This window comes from Sorghum bicolor, chromosome 4 (genome assembly GCF_000003195.3).
Source record: "Sorghum bicolor cultivar BTx623 chromosome 4, Sorghum_bicolor_NCBIv3, whole genome shotgun sequence".
Taxonomy (NCBI): Eukaryota; Viridiplantae; Streptophyta; class Magnoliopsida; order Poales; family Poaceae; genus Sorghum; species Sorghum bicolor.
The window spans coordinates 2782795-2803218 of record NC_012873.2 but is presented as its reverse complement, the minus strand read 5'-3'; the positions used below and the strand labels follow the sequence as shown (position 1 = coordinate 2803218).

The following is a 20424-nucleotide window of genomic DNA, read 5'->3' as shown; positions in this document are numbered from 1 at the left end:
TTCTTCTGATGGCAGATTGGCAGGCGAGCGGTGCTAGGATTAACAAGCGATCGCAACTGCCGTGCCACTCGTGATGTCGCCCGTTCGGTGCGACGCGAGGTCTACACCTGCAGGAGGCTGTTTATTAGCCCCTAAGGGTAATATGGCCATTAAATTGAAAATATTTCAAGTTTGGAAGAGATTTGAGTACAAAACGTCCAATTTAAATCTCAAATGTTATAATAGCAAAGCGTTAACGATTTAAGAGTCGTTTTAACGAAGCAAATGTTTAGAGTCCTATTATAGCGAAACCCACACGATTGGAGTTCTATAATCACAAATTTCTCAACACGATTAGGTGTATAGTTTCAGCATGCATCTCACCATCCTCGACCCGTACCGAAAATTTTTTCACTTTTCAGTAACTAAACAAGGCTTAAGCTTAATAATCCACAGGTAAATCAGCGCATGATAAAACCGTACTACTATGATAGGACCCGCCGGCCGAATCAACGCCCAGGATAGACCGTGCACGCACGCACAGATACATGCGGTGCTGCTTTTCCCGTCCGCAGATGGCAGGCAGACCCGCACCGCTCTTCTTCTGCACCCCTCCCTGCCCTACGGCAAATCTCCGCTCGGTCTTCTGCACCCATCCACTTCTTCTACCCTTCACTTTCTCCTCTTCCCAAATCTATTCTCCCAAAGTACCTCAACCGAATCGGCCAAATCGCAACCCAAGCAGCCAGATCGGCGACTCCATGGCGGCCGCCGCCGCTTGGGGAGAAGATCCTATTTGCGCAGTGCCACCCTTGGACGCTGGGCGCGTGTTGCCTTCTAGTCGGACCGGGGGCGCTGTGCGTTTGCTGGGTACAGCCATGGTTCGTTGCCTTTGGAGTTCTTTTTCGATTCGATTTTTGGATCTTTTGCCATTTTATTATTCCTTTCTCTTTGGCCGGCGTTACTATTATCCTTTGCAGGCCGTGCAGATTTAGGCCTTGTTTAGTTCCGAAAAAGTGAAAGTTTTCGGTACCGTAGTACTTTCGTTTGTTTCGTTTGTTTGTAATTACGTTTGTTTCGTTTGTTTGTAATTATGGACTAGGATCAAAAGATTCGTCTCGTGATTTATAGCTAAACTGTGTAATTAGTTTTTGTTTTCGTCTATATTTAATGTTTAGTACATGTGCTACAAGATTTGATGTGACGGAGAATCCAGAAAATTTTTTGGTTTAACTCTCCACCGCTTTTATATTTATATATTATTATTCTTTGCAGGCTGTATGGATCGTCTCCGCCGTATAAGTCTCTGCTGTATGGACTCCGAAGGGAACGCGGTAGACTGATGGCAGAACAAAATTTTGAATATATAAGGTATAGATTTGTTCGAATCTGATCCACATACGATTTTTTTTTCCTGTTTTTAGTGTGATACCAATCGGTATCGGGTCTCAATTCCGAGTCGGAGTTTTGTGATTGCCCGTATTCTGATTACTTATGTATACACGTGTGGACGCGCAGGCCTGGATAGAGCAGATTGAAGGCAGTCAGAATTAATAAGGACGAATATATGAACGAGTCTGGATAGAGCAGATTGAAGGCAGTCAGGATTAATAAGGACGAATATATGAACCAGTCTGGATAGAGCAGATTTGAAGGCAGTCGGGATTAATAAGGACGAATATATGAACGAGTCTGGATAGAGCAGATTGAAGGCAGTCAAGATTAATAAGGATCGATATATGAACCAGCCAATCTCCAAACGACGCTGTCCAGTGGCTCCGGAGGTCGGCGGCGGCAGCATGATTCCAGTTGAGGTGCTGCAGTTCGAGATCCTCGTGCGCCTTCCTGTGAAGTCTTTTGTGCGCTTCAAATCCGTCTGCAAGGTGTGGTGCACCACCATAGCCAGCGCTGATTTCGTCCGCCTGCACTTAGAGCTTGCAAGAGCTCGCTCATCATCCATGATCTTAATCCCCCGGAAGTTCCAGCCAGAACCGAAGAAGTTGGGCTCTCGGTTCGTGCACATCTACAGCTTCCAGCCAGCGGTGCAGAGCAATGTCGCCAAGCTCATTATGAGGAACAAGCCTCTTTCCCATGGCATCCCACGATTCACCATCCCCTTGCACTGTGACGGACTTGTTCTGATCCCCAGCATCACAGGGCACATATTTGTGTGCAACCCGGCCACCAAGGAGTTTGTTGAGTTGCCACGGGCACCCGGAATGTGTTGTTGGAACAAAGGGTCGCCTTTGGCTTCGATCCTTCTAGTGGTACGTATAAGGTGGCTAGGCACTTCTTGCGCTCATACAGTGAAGGGTAAATACGTACAGAATTCGACGTTGGACATGAGGTCTTAATGCTTGGCGATGGCAGGGACACGTTGGAATGGAAAGCAACCATTGATCCACCTTACCCTATCCAGGCCAGGACTCCTATTTGCTTGCCAGGATTCTTCTATTGGAGTGCGGTCCAGTCCGTGGCTGACCCTGATCAGGGTAAGCTCGACATAGATGTTATCCTTCGATTCAGCATGTGTGATGATACATTCACTGTGCACCCTAATCCTCCATGCAGGAGCTGCCTAAGTACTAATGACTTTATGTGTGAGTTAGGTGGCAAGCTGTGCTATGTCCACTCCCCTTCCCCGTTTGAAGTCTCCATTTGGTTAGCACAAAATGGACAAAACATAATAAAATGGTCGCTACGTTGTCGTGTTAATCTGCCCATACCAAGGGGTGCTCGTGTTTTAGCTTGTGCTTCAGCTGATGAGGACACAATATTCCTCTCTGTGGATGCTCGGGATCTTTTCAAGTGCAACCTCCATGATGTCTTGAAACAGTAGTCAATATGCGACATGACCTATGGTATCACCACGAGGAAGGGGTAAAGTTTGTCCATGGTTCCCTCCCTTTTTTGCATTACATGCTGCCATATGTGGAATCTTTGCTGCGTATTGGACCATGCTAGCCACCTGACGTATGTTATCAATACCAATAAAAGAAAGGTTATGTTTGAATGTGTCTTTTATGTTATCAACAGCCCGTGGGAAGTCTCCATTTGGTTACCATAAGATGGACAAAACATATAACATGCTGCCTGTTCGGCTGAAAAAAACGGTTGATGCTGATTTACTGTGAGAGAAAAATACTGTTATTGTGTTGAAATGGTATGCCTGATAAATTCAAGCGAACAGAGCCCTATGTTGCCGTGTCAATCTGCCCGTACCAAGGATTCTCCGTGTTTTTGCTTGTGCTTCAGCTGATCAAGACATGGTATTCCTCTCCGTAGATGCCCGACTCCTTTTCAAGTGCAAGCTCCGTGATGGATCTCTTAAAATAATAGTCAGTATGCCATATGGCCTGCCGTATGACCCTGGGGAAGGGGTAAATTTTATCCATGGTTCACTCTCTTTTTCGCATTACATGGTGCCATATGTGGAATCTTTGCTCCGCTTGGACCATGCTAGCCAGCTGATTGCATGTTATCAATACCAATAAAAGAAAGGGTATGTTTGAATGTGTCTTGTATGTTATCAACAGATGTGGGTGTGTTGGAAGCTGTTTGTAAAAAAATACTATCCTATTTTTTCGACAAATAATAATATTACTATTATTAATTCATATGTGTTCTCTCTCTCTCACAATGTTAACACAAGCAATGTGCACCTGGTTTGCCGGATGTGTTGTCTGATGCGGAATCAGTAGTCCAGGTGGATGACACCTTTGGAGTGGGATGTGCAACACCCCGAAAAACATGGAGTATATCATTCAATGTATGAAAAAATGTACTGTGTATTTCAAAGACATAATAGTAAGAAACTATCTGTTGTTTCTATGTTACAAAAAAAATGCATGATCTCTGCCAGCAGCCATTCATGTTACGCAATAATGTTGTTTCCATGCAGGGATCATCCTACACAGCAGAATGTGATGTGCGATGAGCCGATGAGTCCTTAATGCCAGCAGTTTGCATGGCATTTGAGGATATTGAATCAGCCAGAAAGTTCTACAAAGCCTATGCTGCACATGTTGTGTTTCCGGTATGTGTCGGTCAGCACAAAGCAAAGAATGGATTGCTGATGAATAAGTGTTTCAATTGCTCGAGGAAGTGTTCTGTAAGGCTAAAAGATGAGACACAATCTGAACCTGTATGCAGCGGGAAAAGGAAGCGTGAAAAAAAAAATCACTCGATGTGGCTGCCTGGCAATGGTTGCTATCAAATTGACAAAGGAAAGTAAGTGCATCATAACCACTTTTGTAGAACAGCACAAACCTGCACTTGTCTCACCTGATAAACAACATCCCATAAGATCAAATAGAGAAGTTGGTGAAAAGGTGAAGAATACATTGTTCAATTTCCACAGGGCTAGCATTGGCACGTCAAACGCATACTGTTTCCTTCGTGTCGGCATTGGCACATCAAATAGAGAAGTTAAGGTGCTTGGTAAAGTCATCTGACTCTCAAATGTTATCTAACAGCATTTGTGGAAAAAAAAAAATGCATCACCAACCTGGTTGAGTAGTAAAAGTCAGATGAAAGCACCCATTGGTAATATTTCTTCATAGCAATGCAAAGCTCGAGTAGTCGAGTGTGTCCTTTAACATGTAGTATGGACAAATCATTCATTCACGACGTAATTTTCATCCATTCAGCTCCTTGCCTAACTTAAGCAGGAAAAAAAATCGAAGGGTTCCAAGGCTACTGAATCTATGACACACTCAGATACTTCTATAAAAATGTAATAATTTTATTAAGATTTGAGAAGATTAATGGAAATGTTATTAAAGAACAATTTTACTTGTTTATATTTTCACATTAGGCCCATGGATTTCTGTCACTTGTTACAATTGAACGGTACTGCATTTTCAGACTAATTCTCAAAGTCCTTAGTGCTGCTGATTCAGGGACTCACTTAGCAATGTGATTGGTAGTGCAGATCGGTACCCTTTTTTCAGACAAAACTTCTGGAGCTATGCAGTGTGTGTTCAAAAACTATCTAAGCCTGCAATCACTTAAATAGCCACTTGTCAAATTTTGGAAATACATGGTGTTACTGAATAGAGAATAAATACCTATCGGTAAAATATAATTCATAGTCACAACTGACGATGTAATATTGTGCAATTCCTAATAAATTTAAAGGGAACTCAGTAACATATATACTAATATAAGTGGCAAAAGTATAATAAATCCATTATATTGTGCCTTGGTAATTACGGAAATTAGGAAATAACTCTTAGCTTGTGGCACCAAAAGGTTGATATATGACTTCAGCGAGAGAAGCGCCTCACTAATCCAGTAAAATAATTCTCCTCTTTATTTATACCTTATTATGGCCTTGTTTAGTTCGCAAAAATTTTCACGATTCCCCGTCACATCGAATCTTTGGTCGCATGCATGAAGTATTAAATATAAATGAAAATAAAAACTAATTGCACAGTTTACCTGTAATTTGTGAGATGAATCTTTTGAGCCTAGTTACTCCTTAATTGGATAATGTTTGTCAAATAAAAACAAAAGTGCTATAGTAGTCAAAAACCAAAATTTTTACAAACTAAACAAGGATAGAAGGAAAAACTGAGCAGAAAGAACTAGCTAGTGCCATGACTGTGGTCGGTAGAGTCAACAGCCAACACTTGCATCCTCTCGCTCGCGCATGGTGGTGCCGTGCGCAGCTGGTCGATGAGGCCAGCCGCATCCTCCACCGGCTGGTGGTGCGGCTGCCCGTTGGCGCCGCTGCGGTGAGGTGACGATGAGACGATCGGATCAGCCGTACGACGGCAAAGCGTGGGGAAGCGGGACGTGGGTGATCTTCCGATCTGGTTCCATAAACATTTGTGTGTATGAGTTTAAGAATAAATAATATGTTCTGATTGTAACGCATGAACCGAGCTGATGTGGCAATTAAGGACTTCCGTCAGCTGAACAATCTGAAAAAGCAATGACAGCAAGGCATCTACACTTCAAAAATGTCCTATGGTACATTACCAAGGTAGCCACCGCCTAATGCACGAATATCCAACAGGAATAACTTCACCCAATTACATCAAGCCAAGTAACAAACAGTCAATGACATCAGCTAAATCACTTCTAAGAGATACACAAAAAAACCATTCTGGTGCCGTACATGCTCTATCTCATCAACTATAAAACGCGGACTGGACCATGGACCAGTTAGCATCAGGAAAGATTGTACAGATCAGCATGCTCCAAACTTGTTGAATGCTGCCACATCTTGAAGTGCTGCCCAACAGCTCGAACTGGATACAGTCTTGAAGCAAAGAGCACCGGACAGTTGCATTGCCCTGCCTAGTTTCTTCACACTAAGCCGTGGGCTTAGATGATTTTGTTCCTGATGTCTTCTAGCTTCTTCAGGATCTCACCAGGAGTTCTGTCCAGTTCATCAGCAATCTTCCTCTGCATATCAGCTGGGAGGGAGGGATACTGCTCGCAGAGATCACCATCTATCACATCCTGTAAGAGAACAAAATCATCAGTAATAGCCATGTTTCAAACTGCATTTGCAGTTCAGCTGTAGCAACAAACAAATTAATCAAAGTGGGCTAATGTGAATGAGCAGCAACCCACATCAGCATGGTTTTCATAAATTCCAACTGATTCCAAATGTAAGTCATCTATGACATTGATTAGCAAATTCTATGAAAACACAATATTTCAGCAGAGATAATTATATATTGTGAAATTACTATTCCTGGTGAATCTAGTAGCATCAACCTTACAGTACGTTGTAAACTTACACTTTTAGCTATGGGTGCTCAAGGTTAAAATTGCTTGACATCAATGCCATGCTAGAGGGGCTCATAAGACTTCATCAAGTTACTCCACACAAAATGCAAGTTTAAACCAAGTCCATTGGATATGAATTTTCCATTTACTAAATTTATGGTGCTATTCTTTATGTGTACAGTGTGGGCACCATCCATTATCCATGCACTGAGTTCCAGTGTTTTTTCAAGGTTAGACTGCTACAGAGTCATGAGCACAACTAACTATTAGTGCAAGGCTGACACAAGAATGCTAGATCTCTCCTTTCTCATGCTAACCTAAATACCTAATGCATTATAGAATATTAGAATCAGAGTATAGCCTGGTTCACAAATCCAATGCAAGGAACATTTTACCTTCACTGGAAAATAAGCAGATCTGTAAGCCATGTGATCTCTTCCACATAATGGTGGATGCTCCTGACGAAGATGCATCTCCAAGTGAGAAAAGAAGTCAACATCTTCCCTGGAGGTGAATGCAAGCAGTGCTCCCACACTGCCCATCACAGTCCCATAAATAAGACATTCCCCTCCACCAGGAATCAAAGAGGCCTTCTGCAAACATGTTACAACATCACCGACATGAAACTGCACAATCTCTTCAACTTTGTTAGGGGCACCATTTAACTTCCCTTGCTCCCATTTAATCTTGCCTCCAGTTGGGTCTTCTTCAATCTCATCTGAGATATCCTGAGGAAGACGAGCAAAATATATATTCCCAAACTTATCTGCTCCAGCCATAGTGTCAAAATCTATGTGTTGTGCCGCTGTAAGCCATCTGGGAACACTATCATCAGCAAATATATAGAGTTGGTTTTCATCTCGTCTGTACTTGCAATAGTGAAATGACTGCAAAAGAAAATGGGACCATACAGAAAGTATTATCAGAAATAAAGGAAGCCAAGGGTAGTCTGGTGAATGACATGTTATTGCATAAGCTGAACAATTGTCATAAGGAACTCAGTCAGTCAATAATAGAGGTAATCATACAGCAAAATATCAACATGAAAACACAAAGGAAAAAACTTTATGAAAAAATACCCTAGGAGATACAGATACATGTTATATATATCCAGTATTCTACAAGAATCATGTGTGTCAAACAATTCACTTCAAACTCTCATAATAGTAAATTGAACATATCATATGCTATTAAATCTAATTAAATACAAAAAATGTGTCACATACTTCAAATGAAATCACTGTGAACACTATAACTAGGTCTAGGGCTTGACAACTGTAACATGTTGTCAACCTTAGAAAGCACATCCATGTGAAAGAACTGACAATCAAGGGAATTCAACAGAACTGAACGAAGATTGAGAGCATACCTCTTGCATATCACCAACATAGATCCTATCACGGTAGGTATGGATAGACACTATTGTCCTTGGAAAAAGCTTGTTTTCACATTTTCTGAGCAATTTTCTCTTCCCCAGATCGTATAGTCTGAGCACTGAACCAACACCTGCAAGTAATCGTCCCTGGAATTGGCACAGTGCAAGAGGTACTTCCTCCACTTGCGTTTTATGTAGAAGTTCAAGTGACCTCCCTTCGTCCACAAACTTATATATGTGGATGAATCCACCAGCAAGGGTCCTCCTTGGCCAGAACTGCAATCCCTTGGCAGTGCCAACCGCCAGTAGAGTTCCGTGCTCCTTATCATGGAAATTCACAGTGCAAATACTGACAGCAGCCTCATTTTCCTGCAATTCCAGAAGACAGGTTGTGTCCCTACTCCTTGGATCAAGGATCCTAATGCAGGAAACCCACCTCTCTGATTCAGCCTTTGGATAACCATATTGTTCATCAGGAAATGTGTTGCCCTCCTCAGCACCATCTTCTTGACCATCACCATTCTCCATTGGATCGCCATTATTTGCATTTCCATTCTCTGCTGCACCAGAAGCCTCGAGGCACTCTTTCTTAGCAGCTTCTCGCTCTTCTGCGCTGAACGCGCCCTTATCACTCTCAATGACAGCAATATATTTTTTCTTTGGTAGAATCACAAACTTCCTTGGGGTGTACCGCAGAGGGATGGCCGTCTCATTGAAAGTCTCTCCCAAGCGTTCAATGGTGAAAATCCGTAGGGCATCTCCCGCAACAGCAACTACACCTTCTGAGCACTGATCAGAAGAAAATGATGATGCAGATTCAAGCGTATCACAGGACAGTGGTGTCAAGAGAAAATGGCCTTGATGTATATAGCCCAGCCAAGGACGGCTGGATAGGCAGAGCATTGCTTGCCTGTGGCTAACTACACAAGGGAACAACTTTGGAGGTCTCAGGCCAAGGAATCGAGAACGTGTGTCCGATAGCTGACCCGTAACCATGTCGACATTGGTCCGGAAAAGGACACCATTCTGCAGACCAGCATTGAGGAAAAGGTTGGCTGGATAATCTGCACCATCCTCACCACCAATAGAGGCCTGAACCTCCAAGAATAAGAGTGACTCTGGTGCCGATGATACACTCTGGACACTTAGAGGCTGCAGGCAATCGTCAGGGTCCAGTGAGAGGATACGGATGGTGTTATCATAGGATCCTACAGCAAGAAACCTGGACCTTTGCCTCCCCTCAGGGACCGGCGCAATGGCCAGGCATGCAACATCACCAGACATGTCCTGCTTCTCCACCTCCATGAGCTGACCAGTCATGTCCATCTCAAAATAGATGAGCTCTCCACCACTAAGAGCGATTACCACCTGGAGACGGTTTGATCCGACCTTTGTAATAGTTTTCTTTCCAGGCGTCCTCCACTCATTGACACGACCATCCTCCCTGATGTGCCGGATGCCATTTGGGTGGACCTGCATTAGAGAGTCCTCACCAAGGAGCGTGACTGCAAGGGAGTGTGTGGTGTCCAGGAACTGGCTGTCACTGACTTCTTCAATGGTCTCACCAATAGAGAGCACAAGCGTGACATTAGTAAATGACACAACAATGTAAGCATCAAACATGTCATTGATATTCTTCTTGACAGTCCACACAGCAATAGGCTCAGCAGGCAACATTGATCGGGCCATCTCACTGATGGCAAGGCCAGGCCTCAGGATGCGCAGCGTGGAGCGCGGACCACGGCCACAGGCAGTGAACAACTGGGGTGTTTCCTCGTCAAATAAATTCGCGACACGCATGTCCATGACTGGCATGAGGCTCTCAATCTCATCTATGCGCATGAGGTTCTTCAGTGCCCTTGGCTGAAAGAAAACTGGCTGGAATCCCTCCTCTGTCTCCATCAGTGTTGCAGAAGAGGACTCGACATCCGCATCTCTGCCAATATCACGGAACTGGTAAAGTGCATGGTTGCCAAACTCAGAAGCAGCAAAGAGGAAACCCGATCGCAGCACACAGACAGCTGATGTCACTGGTATGGTGTCAAAGTACTTGATCCTGAGCTCACTAACAGTATCCCCATTATGATCAAGGTCAACCTTGAAGATGTCACCATACTCAGTCTGTAGCAGGAAGAAGAACATACTCTTTTGTTTGTGTGTGGCGGCAGCAACAATGAGGACGCCACGCTCAGCAGGGAGGTCAGCACGCCGTGGAATAACAGCACGAATCTCTGGGTGACCCTGGTTCCGGTACAGCACGAAATTGTCGCAGCACACGAGAACCCCACTCGGACCGTCACCGCCACCAGGGACAGTCACTAGAAGATTGGCACCATTATCAATGGGCTCAGAGACCTTGCGGGAGACATGGTTGAGCCCCAGGTCAAGCTCGTAGAAGGTGAGGAGCTTCTGCGCCTGGTTGGCAGCCTGTCCCGTGGGGTCGCGGTCAGACTCGGCGTACTCGAGCTCGATGGCGGCGAAGACGGGGTTGTCGAACCCGCAGTCGAGCGCGGCGAGGGCGAAGGTGAGAGTATTGGACTTGTGGGCCTCGAGCGGGGACGAGATGGTGAGGCGCGCGGCGGCGTCGCGGTTGAGTACGTAGACGAGCTTCTGCTTCTCGAGCGCGGCGATACAGAGCGCGCGGCCCTTGGGGTCGACGGCGAGGAGCTGGCCGGGGACGATGCGGCGGCATCCCGACTTGCCGAAGGTCTCCTGGTGGACCTTGTCGAGGCGGTTGCGGTCGGGGGAGTACTCGAGGATGACGAGGCGGCCCGAGTCGGAGCCGACGACGAGGTAGTCCTTGTTGGCGCCGGTGAGGCGGAACTGCGCGAGCGAGCGGATGGCGCCGAAGACGTCGACGGAGAGGAGCGTGCGGAGGCGGCCCGTCTCCGGGTCCGGGCGGAGGAGGTCGAGCGTGCTGCCCCGGGCCACGGCGATCTCCTGCGTGGAGCCGGAGCCGGAGCCGGAGGCGGCCGACTTCTTCGAGTCCCGCCCACTGAAGCTGCCAATGACGGCGCACACCGCGCCCGTCGCTCGCTGCAGCGTCAGGCTGTAGAGGTACATGGCTGCTGCGGCGAGGTGCCCCTCCTCCTCCGGCGACTGAGGCGGCGGCGGGGTCGGGGTTGGGGGACAAGGGGAGGGAGATCTAGGGTTTTAGAGCGGGAGGTGGGCGGGCGGGCGGCGCTCGAACGGTGGGGGAATTCGGCGGCTTATCAGATCGGCCTTGCGGTTGCGGCTTGGTGGAGAAAATGGTAATTTCTCCATCTCAAAATTGAGCTTCGCTACTTTACCATCCCTAGAAATAGGATTTGCTACTTTATCACTATGATGAAACGTGGTCATAACGTTAGAATATCCTTTTGATCTGCAACCCAGCTTGTATTCCCAAATTACCTTTGTCTCTGCGATCTTTGTATCCTCGACAATGGCTGGAGCAGCTGGCGGCTGCAGAGCCATAGAGCAGCCGGCAAGGAGCCGCGCGCCACCGGATTGGGGGGAGAGAGCGTGTGCTGCGTGGGGGTGGAGGTGTGCATGCCGCACAAGGGTGGAAGAGCGCACGCCACGAGGGTCTGCCTCGTGTTGTCGCCGCGAGAATGGCGGAATGCGTGGAGGACACGACCTCGATGTTCCCTTGTTGCTTGCTCGAGCTCCAGAAGAGGGATGGGGGAGGAAGACGCGCCGGAGGTAGGAGAGGTCAGGAAGAAGTCGCGCTGCCCGGGGTGGAGGGCTGCCGAACTTGGGGGAGCATGCACAACGTAGAGGGGAGAGGAGACACCACCACAACGCGCGGATCTACCTCGTGTTCCACAGAGGAGGAGTGTCGCCGGTGTGGAGGGAGGACACCGGGGTGGAGAAGGCTGCACCAGGGTGAGGAGTCACGCTAGCTAGGGTAGAGGAAGGTGCCCCGGGGTGAGAAGGTCGCGCCGAGGGTGGAGGAGGCACGCCGGGGTGAGGAGGCCTTGGCGCCATGGATGGGGGAGGGCACGTCGTTGGGGTGAGGAGGCCGCCGTTGCCATGGATGGTGGAGGGTGTGTGGTGGCGGATGGGTCTGGGAAGAGCAATGGAAATTTTAGATTAAAGAGGCAAGGGTAATTCGGAAATAGAAACTGTGTAGTAGGCCAAAAGAGCATTCTAGCGTAACGACCGTGTTTCATAATGATAAAGTAGTGAATCCCATTTACGGGATGGTAAAATAGTGAAATCCATTTTTGATGATGGCGAAATTGCCATTTTTTCTCGGCTTTATGATTTTTTGAATCATTTAAATAATTTCTAAAAATATATATAAGGAAAACTTTAAATAAATTGAAAATACATTTGTACAGGCGGTTGGCTTAGCCAACCGACTGTACAAATGCATTAGTACAGGCGGTTGGCTTAGCCAACCGACTGTACAAATGCATTAGTACAGACGGTTGGCGGTGCCATTCCAGAGACCCCATCGTTGCGATTTGGCCATTTTGGATTCTGCCTCGCTCGTGGAGTCTCAAGTCCTCATACACTGAGCTTTTTTTTTCATTTGGGTTTTTGCGATATGATTTTGTATTAACAGAAAACTTAAAAAATTAATAAAAATATATTTTATTAGAGAACAAGAGCAGAGCACGAGAGTGGCATAACCAAACAGCCAACTCCAAATCAAACTTACCCATAGTACAACTTTAGAGCCTGTTTATTGTGAAAAATCATGACCGGAAGTAATGTTATTAATTCATTATAAGAGAAACATATTGCCGAATGACTGGTATATTCGGTAGATAAGTTTAAACGAACAAGGCCTATACTCTGACCCAGAGATTGCTTGTATAACCGTACCAAGTTAGCTTCATACGACATCATCCATTTTTAGTGGCTTACTAGGGCATTTATTTAAGATAAGATGATGGTGAAATGGTGCGAAGCACAATCCATGTCTTGTGAAACTTGACAACCCAACTGTGATCCTTTTTACCATCAACGATGAAAAGAAAACAAATTCACAAAACGAATGTTCGAATCTCAACATTGAGATCTTTGTGAATCTACTTAGACTAGGCCTTATGCACCGCATGACTCGTGGCTCTATAGAGCGTAGACTTGGTTGTCATTTGGAGGAGAGAAGAAGAAGCATAGTGGTTCCACAAGTGACCCGTTGAAGTAATGTTCGCTTGGTGTGGTAAAAAGCAACTACTAAGACACAACTATGGAGCAAAAAGGTGTTAGCTTCAAGCAAAAACTAAAAGCCTTAGGGACAAAGTGCAACATATATAATTGAAAGATGAAAGTGATTTACATAAAAAAAGATGTATTTTGAGACCTATTACAAAGATAGATAAAATAGCAAATATTGTGAAATTTGTAGTCCTCAGTGTATCCATATGCCTATGTGGAGGGAATCTTTTTATTGGGACCACCAAGCCAAACAACTTGGACTATCGTGTCCTTCGGCCCTCCATAATGTACTCCCTAAGTGATGCTAGAAAAGGAGAGAGAGATTTTGAGCATCACTTCACATATTGTAACTACTGATGTTAGAGATAGCAAAACTAGGAGCGCTAAACATTTTTGTGTCGATGCCTAAGGCCACTTGTGTGGTGGAGATAGAGACAGAAGTAGAGAGAGAACTGTGATGAGGAGAAGAGCATGCAATAACTTCTTGGTAAGAAAATAGCATGCAACAACTTTTTTGGTAGGAAAAGAGCATGCGGCAACTTTTAAGGTAATTTTTAGGACCTTAAAACACTCAAACACCCGGTAACTATAAATTCCTTATAATAACTCAAAAACTTATTAGAAAAGCAGCTAGCACTATGAGTGATTCTCATTACCTCCTGGCAAATTCAAATCGGTAACCATAGAAATTTTATTATGGTTGGAAAAAAGAGAACAGTTAGATTGTCCACAACGTTAGAGGCGCTGAAAAAAAATTTCAACTTGCCATTGTACCGATGCCTCAACTCTATTTATTCCCACAGTAGTCGACACCGAGACTTTCCTATGCGTGGACCCTCCTAACCTCAAAATCAACAAAATTTGAGCTTGGCATCGCTAGCCACAATGGTTCTCTCTCTTCTCCTCTTTCAGCATCGCAGAAAGCATACGTTGTGGCCAGTCTTAGAGTGGCTGGAAAAATAAAGAATTTGAAAAGCAGCTAGCACTATGGGTGATTCTCAGTACCTACTAGCAAAAATCTAATATAAAGATTTTTCAAAACGTTTCTCATGGAGACGGAGCCCAGAAAACAGCCACAAACGAACAAATAACCTGAGAAAAAAACAGAAAATTCTAACATAGGAGCCTGAGATTCAAAGGATGAAAGGAAACAATCCTACGTCATCTCGTAGGATCTGACGATATTTGTTGAGTACATACATAGATGAAATGTTTCCTTGTAGTTATGAACAGAACTTCAAGCGTATCTCGACAGGATATGAATCAGGATTAATTTTGAAACTATCACTGTAGTGCCACTATTTACATGCACTAGAAATTCTGAAGACATTGTCTGTTTACAAACAGATGACCTGGCCAATTTAATAAAGTAATAAATACAATATTTTGAATCAAAGCTTCTAAGAGTAAGATCTATAGGAGTTGTAAGGATGGATTATCTCAAGACTACCCGAGAGTTGGGAACACGTGTGTTCAAGAATGAGCTTAGTTGGCTCCATAAGGAAATTTTGGTACCATAGAGCCGCACACTAACTGATTTCCTTGATCCTTCTCTGACAAAGTCCAGTTCCCTGGATACACCATGCTCAGCATAGCTGGGTTCTTCTAGAAATGGCAGGTCGATTGAACCCTCAGACTCGAGGTTCTTCAACCACCCTCGGAGCAAGTAGTTTACAACCTGATGATCAAGGAAATTATTACAGATCTCATAGATATAATATAAGCTACCATGATCAACTAAATAATCCTGGACCATTTTCAGTAGATTAATTATTTAAGTATACACTCCAAAAATAGGAACATTTTGGAGTTCAAATATGCAAGTACGAAAAATATTGAAAGCTTGAACTCATGAACTCATTAGCCAGAGATGGAAGGATCAAAGAGTAAAAATATTATGCAAAACTGGGGTGAAGCTGTGGATTGAATTATTGAAGACAATGAGCTGCATAAAGTTATGTTGTTGCTACAAGTATGCTGCTTCTTAGAGGCTACCCATTGTACACGGCTGCTACAGATGAATAAGAAGTCTGTTTCATACTCCCTTTAAGGCATTGTTATACTTATTGAATGCGCAACAGGACAAGTAAATACTACAACACATGAGACCCATTGCACTGGTATCTACTTACTTCATAAGAGTATATGTGCTCAAATGGTAGATCTAATGGATACTAGTACCTCCCATCATTAGTTTAGGATATCATAAAACTCCTCTTACTTTTCCCCGTTTGCATTGTAGCAGTAATTGCTATTTGAGTAGTGTAAAAGCAAAGCCTTTAACTGTTTGCAAGAAAAAAAACCCTAAACTTTCGCAATACTCTTCCAACACCTGTTGATTTTCCATTTTTATTACATAGACATATTTAAGATTCCAAACTTAGACACAAGTCATTAATGGCTGCGATATTTACAAAGTTTAAACCAACAGTAACATGTTCTTCTAAATTTGTTACATTAGAAGAAATTCTGAATAGTCAGATACACTATATACTAATAGATATTCCTTGCAGTTTTCCATTTCCTACGTGCAATAGAATTATTGCCGTGCAATAACTCCAACTTCTCTTAAAAAGAGAGAGTTTTTCCCACTTGCAGAACTTACTGATGCAGCTCATTTCCTAACCAATGGGTTAATACCATGCACCTTGTAGGAGGATTGCATTCGATATACATATACCCCTACAGCATGCTGTCCAACAGAACAGCTAGTTTGTGTCATTTACTTCGATGAGAACCCCTGACGTGTATTGTTTGTTGACTTGCAGAGAAATATTTGTAAGACAAAAATATTTCCAAAACCCATTAAGAACTACCAATTGGAATATGGCATATTAAGGCCAAAAGGAGAGCTGAATTTTATAAACAAAGAGCAATCCTTACCTCAGGGACCTCATCATGAGGACAATGACCGGCAGGACTAATTTCATAATAAGGTGCTTCGGGTACTTGCTGTTTGACTTTAATGCCCCAAAAAGGTCTAATCCAAGGGTCTTCTCTTCCATACATGAGAGATAGAGGGACACCTTGGCTTTGGCACCTACAAATTATGAGTGTTAAAATGGAAAATCACATTTATTATATAAAGTTTCACTTGATCATCTAGATCATCTAATTCACCTAGAGATTGCCTCTTGGAAGGATATCTGACCCCTTGGAGCAAACATAATGGAGGCAAATGATGCTGCAGCTGCTGGGTGTTGTGTTATCTCCACAATACGAGAGAATACTTTGTCCACATTTGTTGAATGGTCAGCATATACTTGTTTGAGTATATCTTGAATACTTTTTGGGTCACTTATCTTTTGCCAACTACATCACAGAAAAAATTATACTCCACTTAGTTTACAGAATGCAATGTGTGGATAATTCACAACTTTAAATGACACATGCATTAGACATTTACTTTTGCACACTAGTCTATTTCTAAAATTTCAATAATGCAACTATGCAAGAGAAATAAGTAAACTAAATCACTATGGTAATAATATTTTCAAATGTAAAATCTACACACATAGTGTCTTATGACATAAGTAAATATCATAAAAAGTTTGCGAAGTTAAAACATCAGAAACTATTAGTTCACCTCATTGCGAATATGTTCTCCATAACTAATAAACAACACTTACACTGCTTCAGTAAGTTTCCTCACAAATGATGGAAGAGGAAATGTCCCAGCCCATGGGAAAATCTTTGACAATCGGGGAGATGTAGCAGGGTTAGGAAAGAATCCCCAAAATGGTGTTGCATTAAGCAATGTGACACCTTTTACAAGGTGTGGATTGGATGAGGCAAAATACAGAGCAACAAAACCTCCAAGAGAGTTCCCCACGATATAAACTGGTTCACGGATAACCTGGAAATGAACTATAAACTTAGCTTACAAGATACATTGTATAAATCTCACGGTGACAATATATGATGATATGTATGGGCAAGTCTTTATTAGTTTCCCTGCAGTACAAAGGCATAGTAGATAGCTAAACCATCCATCTACGATGGTGAGCATATACAAAAGTTAAACCTTCTGTATGCAATTTTGAACAGAACAAACCAAATGAATGATTAAATAAATAAATAAATAAGATGATTACTCCATTCCTAGCAGTAAAATATGCATCACTTATGTTGGTCATCAGTGCTAGTTTTGAGGAGTTTGTCAGCACAAAAATGAAGGCATTCAAACAATGTTCCAATTTCAGATATTTATGAATAAAGAAAAAAAATATCAACAAGCCTATGAGGAATTTCCAAGAGGCATGCTAAGGTTTTCAAACTAAACAAGGATGACATTTTAGCAAAACAAACATTGCAAGACACAATTACGAATTCAAGGAGTACCTCCTCGATGAAACGCTGAACTTGGTTTTGCCACAAATCTACAGAATACACCAGCTCCTCTGCCCAAGGCTGCGAATCTTGTCCAAACCCCCAAAACACCTCTTCACTCGAGATGCTACTAGGAGCAGGGTCTTCACCCGGCAGCGACATCCCCTGCCCGAGAAAATCCATCGTCCACACCCTATGATCACGACCAAGATCCCTCAGCTGCTTCTCGAAATGGAACGTCCCGACTCCGAACCCTGGCAGGAAGAGCACCGCCGGCGCCTTGCTGTTCTCCACCCCGGACCTCTCATAGTACACAGTCAGCTTCGGCTTCCACTCCCAGAACCCAGTACTGATCGGTGAGCCATCAGGGCCTTCCGGGAGGCCTTGAATCATCACCTTCTTAACCTCCCCCACCTTCATGGAAGGAATGCCCTGCAGAGCTGCATCCACGTCGCTCACATGGAATCCCTGGGCTGCATGGACCTTGCCGGAACCACCCGGACTCGAAGCTGATCCTCTTGTGGTTCCGACACACATAACCGTGTATCTTCTGGGCCGGGAAGGCTTGGCATGCCCAAGACCAAGACCAAGAGCAGTGCCGCCCCGAAGCCTCCATGCACTCGCTGGTGTTTGATGTAATGCCGAGCAGGAGTGGCTGCAAGAGACCACCTCCATGGTCGCTACGATGCTTGCCGTCCACCCACTAGTTCTGCAGACAAAAAAAAGGAGGAAGCAAACGACTTCACCGGACCGAACTGGAACAAAAAATTAGACCCTTTTTCATATGCCAATTTGTCTCATACATACAGATATAAAAACATGCGCGGCAGGGCATGGGTGCACACATACACATATAAATCAAAGCTAGAAGGTGAAAAGACATGCTCAGATCTGAATACAGATAGCATAAATCAGAGTTCTGGGTGTTGGATTCGGCACGGCAGGAAGGGAAAGGAAGGGAACGAGCGGGGATAGGCATACCTGGCCGACCTGGCACGTGCGGTGGTGATTCCTCACTGCTCACCCTGTCGTCGCCGCTAGCTAGGAAAGAAGGGCCGAGAGAGTAAGGGAGTGGGGGTGAAGGTGAGGATCGGAGACGAAGGAGAAGGAGGGTGCAAGTGCAACGCAGGACGCGCTCCCGCCGTCCCGGATGGACTGCGGCTTGCTTGGACCTTGGATGCGTGCACGCCATCCGCGTGGCGTGGAAGAGGCACAGGGGAGTGGAGGAGAGGAGTTCGGTGTCCACGGATTGCTCCTCTGGGTTTGTCCGTTTGCGGGTTGGAGAATCGTGGAAGTAACTCGAGACTACAAAGAAAAAGACCGCTCTGTAGCTTTGGCTGATTTGTAAAATATATATTGTAGTATTTTTATTTATATTTGATAAATATTATTTAATTATAGATTAATTAGATTTTAAAAAATTATCTTATAAATTATAGATAAATTGTACAATTAGTTATTTTTTTATCTATATTTAATGTTTCGTGTATAATTTTTTTATCTATATTTAATGTTTCGTGTATGTGCCACAAGATGTGATATAACAAATTTTTTTAAAAAAATTATAAATCTTTTGGCAAGTAAAAAAGGCCTTAGTATCAGCGGTTACAACGGTTTAAATTCATCTCAAACGAATATCGCATGGCATTGTGACTCCCAATTACTATCTCAGTTCCAAATTATAGTTTATTTGATTTTTTTAATTGAAAGTTTACCACTCGTCTTATTCAAAAAATATGTATAAATATACACAAATTTAAGTTATATTTGAAGAACTTTTATTAATAAAATAAGTCACAACAAAATAGCAGAATAGAAAAGTGACCTCTGCTTCTCAATTTATAATTTGAAACGGATAGAGTAAATCACTATGGGAGCTTATAACTTTGATTGAAATGAATCAAAATAGAAAAAAAAATCCTCTACTTCTCAATTTATATGGGCAGAAACAGTCCCATACGTAGACCTCACTTTTTCTATAATAAAGTTTCCTTCATTTTCGAATAAAATGTATCACGTCAATCATCCAAATTTAGCGTATTCCGAGGTGTACTCGCACACGTTACAGACATTGTTCTCATGAGCTAAACCTAAACTGACCCATTACCTACCAATCTCCTACTCAAAATCTTCATAGTGGCACCCCCTCAACAACGATTGTTGTTCATCCTTTTCAAGAGAGCTCTTAGGGCTTCTCTAGTGGTAAGCCAAAAGCAACTCATGAGTCCTAGCTGGACCAAAATGAATCGATTCAAACCACTGCACTAATTGACTCCAAGGAGAGAGAAGAAGTCGATTCATATTCTTGCATCGGTTCATCACAATTAAAATAATCAGAATATAGAAATTGAGCGACTCAAGAATAAAAGGCTTTAGGCTTGCATCATATATACACGGCTAGGTTGCACGAAGAGTCGACTTACCACTAGAGAAAGCAAGAGTCGACTCAAGAAAATGTACTTGTGTCAACTTTTTTTTCATGGTGGTGAGCCGACTCACCACTGGCGATGCCCTTAGGCAATCATGGCTCCAAGTGCCATATTCCTCCTCGCCAATGTATTTCATCTTGAACATGAGTCAAGCCATCCAAGTCTCTGTAGTCTTGTGGCCTCGCCTTTAAAAGCTCCAACCATGTCGTCCACTTGCAAGCAATCAAAGTTGGGATCCAAGATCTAGACATGAGTCCAAGCCCCAAAGGACTTGATAGGCGGGGGCTAAAGATCGCGATAGGCACGCTTGACAGAATAAGGTTTTTGTATGCACTATGTGGGTGAGGAAGGTTTGGTGTTGTGGGCTTTAAAATCATAATTGGTATGGTTTCTGAACTTCAAGAAGTACGTCCGTCT

The 20424-nt window shown here is 43.7% G+C and overlaps 2 protein-coding genes and 1 long non-coding RNA gene across 3 annotated transcripts; 1 reads left to right on the top strand and 2 right to left on the bottom strand.

Annotated features, from left to right (window-relative positions):
* On the top strand, nucleotides 527-3596 carry LOC110435009. The gene is made up of 3 exons (XR_002452662.1): nucleotides 527-860; nucleotides 1255-1350; nucleotides 1498-3596. It is a non-coding gene; the product is annotated as an uncharacterized LOC110435009 (long non-coding RNA).
* Nucleotides 5875-11161, bottom strand: LOC8057539 (spliceosome-associated protein 130 A). The gene is made up of 3 exons (XM_002451462.2): nucleotides 8093-11161; nucleotides 7119-7610; nucleotides 5875-6450 (listed from the first exon to the last, which is right to left on the bottom strand). The coding sequence occupies exons 1-3, from the start codon at nucleotides 11159-11161 to the stop codon at nucleotides 6313-6315; spliced, it is 3699 nt and encodes a 1232-aa protein (XP_002451507.1). The 3' UTR covers nucleotides 5875-6312.
* LOC8069943 (pheophytinase, chloroplastic) lies at nucleotides 14451-18798 on the bottom strand. Its single transcript, XM_002451461.2, has 6 exons — nucleotides 18560-18798; nucleotides 17591-18287; nucleotides 16879-17105; nucleotides 16370-16561; nucleotides 16133-16289; nucleotides 14451-14927 (listed from the first exon to the last, which is right to left on the bottom strand). Exons 2-6 carry the CDS (start codon nucleotides 18251-18253, stop codon nucleotides 14685-14687), a joined length of 1482 nt encoding a protein of 493 aa, XP_002451506.1. The 5' UTR covers nucleotides 18254-18287; nucleotides 18560-18798; the 3' UTR covers nucleotides 14451-14684.

Excerpts from the sequence above, each read along its gene's own strand:
- LOC8057539 (XM_002451462.2), bottom strand. The coding sequence starts at position 11,161 with ATGTACCTCTACAGCCTGACGCTGCAGCGAGCGACGGGCGCGGTGTGC. Across the intron at positions 7,611-8,092 it reads ATGTTGGTGATATGCAAGAG|TCATTTCACTATTGCAAGTA; the intron begins GTATGCTCTCAA and ends TTTCTTTTGCAG. Across the intron at positions 6,451-7,118 it reads CTGCTTATTTTCCAGTGAAG|GATGTGATAGATGGTGATCT; the intron begins GTAAAATGTTCC and ends GTTCTCTTACAG.
- LOC8069943 (XM_002451461.2), bottom strand. The coding sequence starts at position 18,253 with ATGGAGGTGGTCTCTTGCAGCCACTCCTGCTCGGCATTACATCAAACA. Across the intron at positions 17,106-17,590 it reads TTCAGCGTTTCATCGAGGAG|GTTATCCGTGAACCAGTTTA; the intron begins GTACTCCTTGAA and ends GTTCATTTCCAG. Across the intron at positions 14,928-16,132 it reads CTCATGATGAGGTCCCTGAG|GTTGTAAACTACTTGCTCCG; the intron begins GTAAGGATTGCT and ends CTTGATCATCAG.